This window comes from Asparagus officinalis, chromosome 4 (genome assembly GCF_001876935.1).
Source record: "Asparagus officinalis chromosome 4, Aspof.V1, whole genome shotgun sequence".
Classification (NCBI taxonomy): domain Eukaryota; kingdom Viridiplantae; phylum Streptophyta; class Magnoliopsida; order Asparagales; family Asparagaceae; genus Asparagus; species Asparagus officinalis.
Window position 1 is genome coordinate 103578656 of NC_033797.1, and position 10292 is coordinate 103588947.

General features: G+C 36.9%; 1 protein-coding gene across 1 annotated transcript; it reads left to right on the forward strand.

Moving 5' to 3' along the window:
* Window positions 4442-5490, forward strand: LOC109836072 (glutathione S-transferase T3-like). The gene is made up of 2 exons (XM_020403989.1): window positions 4442-4729; window positions 4809-5490. Exons 1-2 carry the CDS (start codon window positions 4442-4444, stop codon window positions 5412-5414), a joined length of 894 nt encoding a protein of 297 aa, XP_020259578.1. The 3' UTR covers window positions 5415-5490.

Sequence of the window (10292 nt, forward strand, 5' to 3'; positions counted from 1 at the left end):
GGAAGGGCAGGGTTTGAGGAGGGGAAAGGAGCGGAGTAGATATGTTGATTCCATGGGCGAACTAGGATTGGATTGATTTTGATCTCGGAATAGAATTTTGAGGGGATTTCTTCGTGGTCGTGACGAAGCAAAGAGGACGGTGGAGCAAGAGGAAGGGTAGGCGGCCTGTCCAACCGGGCCGGGCTGAATTTTCGAATACAGGCTTATATATACTTATTAAGTTATTACTTGAGAGAGAGTATCACATGAGTATATATTATTTATTTATACATATGTATTATAGTTATCTATGTATTTGTTAAATATTTATATTATACTTATTTTAAGTATAGTTAATTACTTTACTTATATGATATATTTTAAAATACATATATAAGTTGCAATATATTTATATATAATTATACTTATGTACTTATATAAAATACTCACATAACTGTACTGTCTATATTTACACATATAAGTTATATTTATAACTACATTATATATATTTATATTTACGTATCTATACCATGGTATGAGTATATATATATATATATATATTATATATATATATATAGTATAATAATATATTATATATATATATATATGAGAATATGGAGAAAACTTGGTACCAAGTTTCTAATTGAACTTCGTAGTGAGGTGGTCGAAGATCTAGTTCCATATCATCCATTGGAGAGAGAGCTCATCACTATTCACCTAATTTAAAAGAAGGGCCTCATTCTCCAATGCATAGCATGTTATTGCGCTAGATTTGACCACCTCACTACAAGTTTTAATGAAAAACTGTGGTACCAAGTTTCTCATATTATATATATATATATATATATATATATATATATATATATATATATATATATATATACAGTTCGTTTCTTATGCGCACTAGTGCGTACGCATCCATCATCTTTCAGCGAATTCAGGGTTTTTTTTGTAAAAATCCTCCGACAATTTCGTTGGAGCTCGTGACCAGCACCTCTCTTTCGACTACAGAAAGCGGGGGCTTTTTTATAAAATGTCACCGAAGAGGATTTTTAGGCTTCGTGAAGATTCTCTCTCTTGGCCATTCTCTCTCTCCCAATTCCAAAACCCTTATCCCAAATTCCTTCCCCATCACCGACTTCCCCCAAATCCATCCTCGTCACCGCCGACCGAACCCTCCCCCAACTCCGGAGTCCCCGTCACCGCCGACCGACGGCCTCCATCAACGTAGTAAAGCCCCCGACTCCTCCCCCAACTCCGGCTCCCCGTCACCGTCGACCGACCTCCTTTATCATAGCAGTCAAGCCACCGACTCCTCCCCCAACTCCGGCTCCAAGTCACCGCCGACCGACCTTGTATCTCTTCAATGATTCTAGCCCTATTACACTTTGCAGGAATAGTAGTCACTACAGTAAATGCCATGTCAATATTCTCTTGAATCATTCATTTTGTGACACTCGCAGCAGCTCTTTTTTTTTTTTGGTGTGTGTACTGCCTTTCTGCTGACATATTTACCAAAAATAAGGTGATCATACTGACTGGTTACTGATGCATTGCAATTTGGCTTGGATTGGCATAAGTGAGACTGTGTTATTATGACTGCCTGTATCATTTAGAATGCTAATAATTAAGAAAACTTCTGTAATTTTTGTGTAGATGGTCAGAAAATGTCAATATGTGATGATTTTCAGTTGTAAATGATGGTAACTTCCATAATAAAGCCGTCATCAGATACTAGAATAAGATGTTTTACACTATTGGTGGAGGGCGACCTGGGCGGTCACTGGATGCATGCGCTGAGCTTAACACTACCATGATCTTGATCGACTGAGGTGCATGCTATGCTATGCTGACTTTTTTTACAATCAACTGAGGCTTCTTACATCGATCAACAGAGAAGGCAACAGATATCCTGATCGTGTAACAAATTTCGCTAGGAAACACTGAAAATATTTTCCTTTAATCAAATAGATGCTAGCAGAGCCCCATGAAATTATCTTAGACGACATCCAAGGTGCCGAGCTTCTGAGACAGTGAGCTATGTCTGTCCGTTGTTAACAAAAAATAGTACTCCAAGCTACCTAGAACATTAATTTCGTCTCGTCTCCATCTAAATTGAGGACCCTTTGCGGATTGACAATTTTTGGGTTGCATGTATCACATGAAAACAAGGGGAAGAGAGAATGGCCAAAAGTGGGAGTTATCAACAAGTGACTATAGAGAGCAACACCAAGATTAATGTTTATCAACGCAAAAGGTGTATAGTTGCAGGAGTATCCATAAGAAGTTAGTTACGCTAAGGGCATCTCCAACCCTTTGCCTCAAAATGGTGCAAATTTTGCACCAAAATGGTGCAAAAGTCACATCTAACAGTAATTCATCTCCAACCCATTGCACCATTTTTTACACCAAAAAGGAATATTCTCAGTATCTTTCTTTTTATCTACTTTTATATGATTATTTTTTATTCCCTATATTTTTAACTATTTCAACAATTAACCCCACATATCAAATTTTATTTTTTCACATATTTTCCAAACAAAATGATTTATTATTAAAAAATTTAAACTAATAAAACAATAAAATATTATTTTATTAATTAAAATAACTTGATTGCTAAAATATTATATTTTTATTATTGATATTGCCAAAATATTACATTCAAGAACACAACAGAAAATAAAATGTAAGAAAATAATTAAACATTAACAACAATGTAAAAAATACCTTGAGCTAGGTTAGAGAAAAGATTAGATGACTCCAGCACATTGATATCATTATTGGTGCCTGGCATACCAAAATATGCGTGCCATATCCAAAGATCATAATCTGCCACAGCTTCGAGGATAATAGTTGGTGACCCACTACGTCCTGTGTATTGCCCAGACCATGCTGTTGGACAATTTTTCCATTTCCAATGCATACAATCAAGACTTCCTAACATTCCTGGAAAACCACGTTTTTTTTCCAATATAGAGTAGCCTAGCAATATCGTTAGCGTTAGGTGTTCGTAGATACCGCTCTGCGAATATTTCCACCATAGCACGACAAAATTTTGTCATACTTTCAATTGCTGTTGACTCACCTATTTTAACGTATTCGTCCGTAGCATCAGCTGGTAGACCGTATGCCAACATGCGAAAAACAGCTGTTACTTTCTGTAACGGTGATAATCCCATTCTACCAAGTCCATCACTTCGTTGTTGGAAGTAATAGTCATGATCTTTCACTGCATCAACAATACGAAGGAACAAACTTCTTGACATCCGATATCGACGACGAAACATATCTTCTCCAAAACGTGGATTATCGGCAAAGTAATCTATGACCAAATTCTGATGCGCATTTTCTCGATCGCGGTTGATCACTGCATGACCGGGAATCGAGCCACCATGGATCGGTTGGTAGTTGTGTTGACGTAAATTGTTAACGAGGATCATGTTGTTGTTGATGTACTCACAAATTACTTCTTCGGTTTCATCAATCTCTGCAATGATATTGGACAGAAAATTATCATCATCCGAAGATGAAGATGATGATAAGTATGATGGACCTCCAACATCGAAATTCATTTTTGAAGTAAGAAAAGAATGACTGAAGTATGCAGAAATGGAGAATAATAATTTTAACACAACAATGAGTAATTGTGTGGATGTACCTAATCTAGTATGCTATTTATAAAACTTTGCTTAGCTGTATACATTGAACAATGTGTAAAGTTGAGCTGATTTTAGGAAATGCTTTCCAGCTGTTATCAATTTGTCACAAAATTCAAATTTGCTTTTAGCTGTATACGTTGGATAATGTGTAAAGCTGACCTGATTTCAAAAATTGATTCCCACTCGTACAAAGCTTTCACACAATTCAAGGAGAGCTGAGCTGTGTATACGTTGGACAATGTGTAAAGCTGACCTGATTTTAAAAATTGATTCCCACTCGTACAAAGCTTTCACACAATTCAAGGAGAGCTGAGCTGTGTATACGTTGGACAATGTGTAAAGCTGATCTGATTTCAAAAATTGATTCCGACTCGTACAAAGCTTTCACACAATTCAAGGAGAGCTGAGCTGTGTATACGTTAGACAATGTATAAAGCTGACCTGATTTCAAAAATTGATTCCCACTCGTACAAAGCTTTCACACAATTCAAGGAGAGCTGAGCTTTGTATACGTTGGACAATGTGTAAAGCTGACCTGATTTCAAAAATTGATTCCCACCGACAACGTTGGATAATGTGTAAAGCTGATCAGTTTGTACAAAATGATTCAATTTCAAATGTTGACCACCGACAAATTCAAACCAACCGCAAATTCAAATTCAAATTCAAATTCAAATTCAAACAAAAAAAACAAATTTGGATTGGCTATAAATAACATTCACGGTTTCTACTTCAAGCCACCCAATTCGAAGTATTTCTTCAAAGTATTTCTGATCTCCAAACCAACCGCTTTTTACAAAAAAATGTCTGTTCGATCAACTGGGTACACGGTTACTGAAGATGTGCTCCTTTGTCAAGTATTCTTGGATATTTCTCAAGACCCTATTATCGGTAGAAACCAGTCTCGAGATGCATTTTGGTCTCGTGTGGAGGACAAATACAATGAACTTCGAGATCAGCATTTTGAGATGCGTACGAGCCGATCAATTCGTTCTCGAATGGAAATTATAAGTAATGAAGTAAGGAAATTGAATGCGTGCTTGAGACAAGTAGAGAATCTGAATCCAAGTGGTGCTTCAGATGAAGATATTGTAAGTATTCTATTAATTATCGTTTGAATTTTATTATTATTGTTGAAATACATAACTTGATGTTCACTATAATTTACAGTTAGTTCGAGCAAAGATGTTATTTATGCAAGAACCGAAGTACAAAAAAGGTTTCAAATTTGATCATGTCTGGAATATGGTTAAAAATTTCGAAAAATTCAAAGATGATGTCCCCACAGCAAGACAAGTTGGTCGAAGACAATCCCAAAGTGTGAACTTCGACTCGTCACAATCAGATAATCCCACTCCGGAATCTCCTATATCAACATCTCCTGGATTGTCATCATTTACTCCATCTGAACGACCTATTGGGGTAAAAAAAGCTAAATTGAAAAGGAAAAATGATGATCATGAGTCAAGTGTAGTGGACTCCATCGAGACCTCCAACAATCGACTTATAGACAGGTTAGACAAGGCGAGCTTGGACAGGCAAGAAGCATTTGATATCGAACGAGAAAAGATAGCCATGAAAAAAGATAGAGATGAATGGAAAATTATAATGAAAGATTTGAATTCCATTGCTGATCCAAACGTGCGTGAGTACGTTCGAGCTCAACAGATTAAAATAATACAAAAAAGAAATCAACAAGAACAAGGGTCTGCTTCTAATTTTGGCAATTATTTTAATGATATTGGACACTCTGGCCCCGATCTACCAGATTATTGAGAGTTGCTTGTCCATCTTAAGTAACGTCACCATGTTTAGTTTGTATTTTATGTTTTATTTTAATGAAGTTTTATATTATGTGTGTCAGTTTTTATATGTTATGTATTTCAGATATGTAATTTATATTTGAATTATGTATTATGATTGCTCTTTAATGAAGTTTTATATTATGTATGTCTAGATTTTAATATTATAATTAATAATAATGTCTGTTAAATTTTAGCATTTTTTTAATTTAAAAAAACCATAATTTATTTTGTCCACATTATACAATTGGGGTGAAATTATAAAATTTAAATATTATTAGGGTTGTTTTATATATTTAATGAAACAATTGGGGACAAATTGTAAATATATAAAAGTATGAGGTTTAAAAAAAATTGAAAAATAAAAAAATAAAAAAAAAACAGTAATGGGGGATGAACAGTGCGACGCCAAATATAGAGTCGCGCTGTTCATCCCCGTCAAAATGCGGCAACAAATGCCGCTCGATTGGAGCTCCCACGCAGCGGCATTTTCCCTTTTCGCCTCAAAATGCCGCTGCGTTGGAGATGGTCTAAGTCAATCTTTGGTCTTGTTGAGAGTAAAAGTCTTCTAATTCTAGTATTGTACGAATAATGTCAATAAGTGACTGATCGATTGGTCTAAAATCCCAGACCTGCAAGACCTCATAGCAAGACCTCATACAAATGTCCGTATAACATGGAAAAAAATGAAGCAAGGATTGGTCTAAAATCCCAGACCTGCAAGACATCATAGCACAAACTGAAGTACGCAAGTGTGTTTATGTGTGTGTGTGGAGGAACTTGGTACTAAGCAGAAGTTTTTGTGCAAATGTGTCATCTCAATACAAAGCATTGTATTTGTCCTCGACTTTTGCACCAAGTTCATTGACTTTTGCACCAAGTTCATAGCAAGACCTCATACAAATGTCATCGACTTTTGCACCAAGTTCATTGTATTTGTCCTTACTTCATTACTTCATTACTGTTAGATGTGACTTTTGCACCATTTTGGTGCAAAATTTGCACCATTTTGAGGCAAAGGGTTGGGAGCAGAGATCTATAAATCATATGCGAAATGTTCCTAAGGGTGACACCTTAGATTCCACCTAAGGACGCGGCCTAAAATCACATCATTCCCTAATTATTTTTAGACGATCCGGTCTGTTGAACTTGATTCTACACGTTCTTAACCAAACACACCAATTTGGGGTACGCACCGTCGTGTTTGACCCCTTCATACCACTCCTCGTGATTTTAACCGGGTTTCCCCAATGAATAGAACTATTTTACACGGGCTCAACGAATGGTCAAAACACGACGGTTCACGCCAGACAAAATTGATGTGTTTGGGTTTAAGAATACTGTAATCAACCAGTTCAAGCACGGAGCGGGTATCGCAAACAAAATTAGTGAATGATGTGGATTTTAGGCCCGCGTCCTTAGGTGGGAATGCTAAGCGGTCACCTTAGAAAAATACCCATCCATATTATATATAGTATAATATATATATATATATTATATATCTTATACTATATATATTATATATTATAAATATAATATATATATATATATATAATACTATATATATAATAATTATATAGGGAAGTTCAAATACAAACCTCACTATCCTAACTAAAAACCAATCCTCCTCCATTAGATCTAGATTCATCCAATGGCTGAGATTAAAGTTGCATAAGGGTAATTAGGTAAAATAACAGTCGTCACGTAAAGAGAGGTAATAATGTTTCTAATTGATCTCCATTTCCCCATGCAACTCTCCTTCACCGTTCTCCTCTCTCTCATCTCGCTTCCAGTTTCCCAAAGCTTGAACCAGGCCCCTCTCTCTTGTAGGTGGTATTTCTTGGTAGGTGTTATAGTTTTCTTCGTAGGTATATTCTAAACGTTTGATTTGACTTCTTGGTAGGTGTTACATTCCTCATCTTTTCGACTCTCCTGATCATGGTTTTGGTTCTTCGGTCAATGTATTGCGGGGGATGATTAGAGTGCAAGCAGGCGATCCATGCCAAGAGTTCCTTCAACGCTCGGAGCACCGCGACCCTCAAGTTTGTCAACGTTTTTCTTAATTTCAATTTGATTTTGGTTTTTTTTAGGTTAATTGTTTTGAAGGTTGCGATCTTGGTTCTAGGAATTGTTTTAGGCTGGGTTTCTCTATAACTCTGATCGTGTTGTTTGTTTTGTGGGATCTATCTTTCCAAAATTTGCACTCTTTTTTAGGTTTCTATAAAATATTTAGAATTGCAATCCTGTTAGTTTTTTGTTAAAATTGGTTAAGAGTTCAGATTTAGTTGTGGGGTCTGTTTTAGTTTGCTGTCTAAATAATTGAATTCACTGCAGTGAATCGACGATTCACTGCAGTGAATCCCGATTTTTTGTGCTCGTCACTAGAATAATTGAAAATTCACTGTAGTGAATCCAGAATTCCCAGTTATGTGAGGTGTTTGTTTTACCGTAAAAATTGTAACTTTTTGCTACAAATCATCAAACAACGTTCTATAAATGCAATGAAGTGAATCTCGATTCACTGCAGTGAATCCAGCTTTATTTTACTTCATAAACGCACCTATACCCACTGAGTAGAATCTCGATTCACTTACAGTGAATCTAGATTCAATTTCATGGTGAGGTGTTTGTTTTTTACCCATAACAAAATGCATAACTTTTGCTGCTAAAAGGTGAAAATTTTTTTTGTTATACGAAAAATTTTATAGCTTGTTTTTTAACGCATAAGTTCTTATTCTGCATTGATGGTTAGAATTGATTCACAAATCCATGAGGCAGCAAATCGAATTGGAGTGAATCCAGATTCAATTGCGTTGGAGTGAATCTGGATTTGAAGATCACTTCAGCGAATTCCAGATCATTGGTTGTTGTGTCTTCTTCATGTGAGATTACAGAGATTCGGCAAGTGAGTTACGAGAGAGAGAAGTATTAAAGAATGTAGCACTATTAATGTAAAGAGAGGATTAAAGGACGTGTATTAAAGTTTGTATCATTTGTTCCAATATAATCCAGTCACCCATTAACTGTCAAAATTGTTCCAATTTTACCCTTTTCACATTATGCGGTGTACGTTTAAATTTGCTCTATATTTACAAATTTGGCATCGAAATCTAAGGCATTGATGAAATAGAATGTAGGTGTTAGATTGGTTTTGTGGTCTTTGTAGTTACTCTAGTTTTATTAGAACCTCTCCTTGATATATGATATATATACTACTATATTATATATATATCATATATATATATATATATATATTATATATATTATATATATATTATTATATATATATATCTATATATATATATATATATATATATACCAGCGCGTTTCTTATGCGCACTAGTGCGTACGCATCCATGCATCTTTCAGTCGATTCAGGGTTTTTTTTGTAAAAAATCTCCGAAATTTCGTTGGAGCTCGTGACCAGCACTCTCTTTCGACCTACAGAAAGCGGGGGCTTTTTTATAAAATGTCACCGGAGAGGATTTTTTTAGGCTTTCGTGAAGATTCTCTCGTCTTTGGCCATTCTCTCTCTCCCCAATTCCAAACGCTTATCCCAAATTCCGTTCCCCATTCAACCGACTTCCCCCAAATCCATCCTCGTCACGCCGACGAACCCTCCCCAACTCCGGAGTCCCGAGTCACCCGCCGACACGTACGGCACCTCGCATCAAAGTAGTAAAGCCCCCGACTCCTCCCCGGCAACTCCGGCTCCCCGTCACGCGGTCGACGCGACGCTCTTTATCATAGCAGGTAAGGCCACCGACCCTCCCCCAACTGCCACGGCTCCAATCACCGGCCAGACCGACCTTGTATCTCTTCAATGATTCTAGCCCTCATTACACTTTGCAGGAATAGTAAGTCACTCACAGTAAATGCCGATGTCATATTCTCTTGAATCATTATTGTTGTGACACTCGCAGCAGCTCTTTTTTTTTTTTTTTCTGGTGTGTGTACTTGGCCTTTCTGGCTGACTATTACCAAAAAATAAGGTGATGCATACGTGACTGGTTACCTGATGCATTGCAATTTGGCGTTGGATGGCATAGTGAGACTGTGTTATTATCGACTGGCCCTGTATCATTTTAGAATGCTAATAATTAAGAAAATTCTGTAATTGTTTGTGTAGATGGTCAGAAAATGTCAATATGTGATGAATTTTTCAGTTGTAAATGATGGTCAACTTTCCAAATAAAAGCCCGTACATCAGATACTAGAAAAAGATGTTTTACACTACTTGTGGAGGCGAAACCTGGCGGTCACTGGATGGGCATGCGCTGACTAACACTAGCCATGATCCTTGATCGACTGAGGTGCATGCCTATGCTGATGCCTACCTTTTTTACAATCAAACTGAGCTTCTTACATCGATCTCAGCAGAAGAAGGCAACAGATGATCCTGATCGTGTAACACAAATTTCGCTAGGAAACACTGAAAAATATTTTCCTCTAAATCAAACTAAATCCTAAGAGAGCCCCCAGAAAATTATCTTAGACGACATCCAAGTGCCGAGCTTCTCGAGACAGTGAGCTATGTCTGTCCGTTTGTTCAACGGCAAAAAATAGTATCCAAGCTACCTAGAACTTAATTCGTACTCGTCTCCATCTAAATGAAGGACCGCTTTGCGATTGTACAATGTATTTGGCGTCTGCATGTAAAACACATGAACATTGACCGCGGGCCGGATTAGAGACAAGGCGGAAGCAGAGAATGGTCAAAAAGTCGGGAGTTATCAACAGTGACTATAGGAGCGCACACGCCAGATTAATGTTTAATCACGCAAAAGGTGTTATAGTTGGGGGAGCAGGAGTATCCATAAGAAGTTAGATTACGCTCACGGGCATCTCCAAG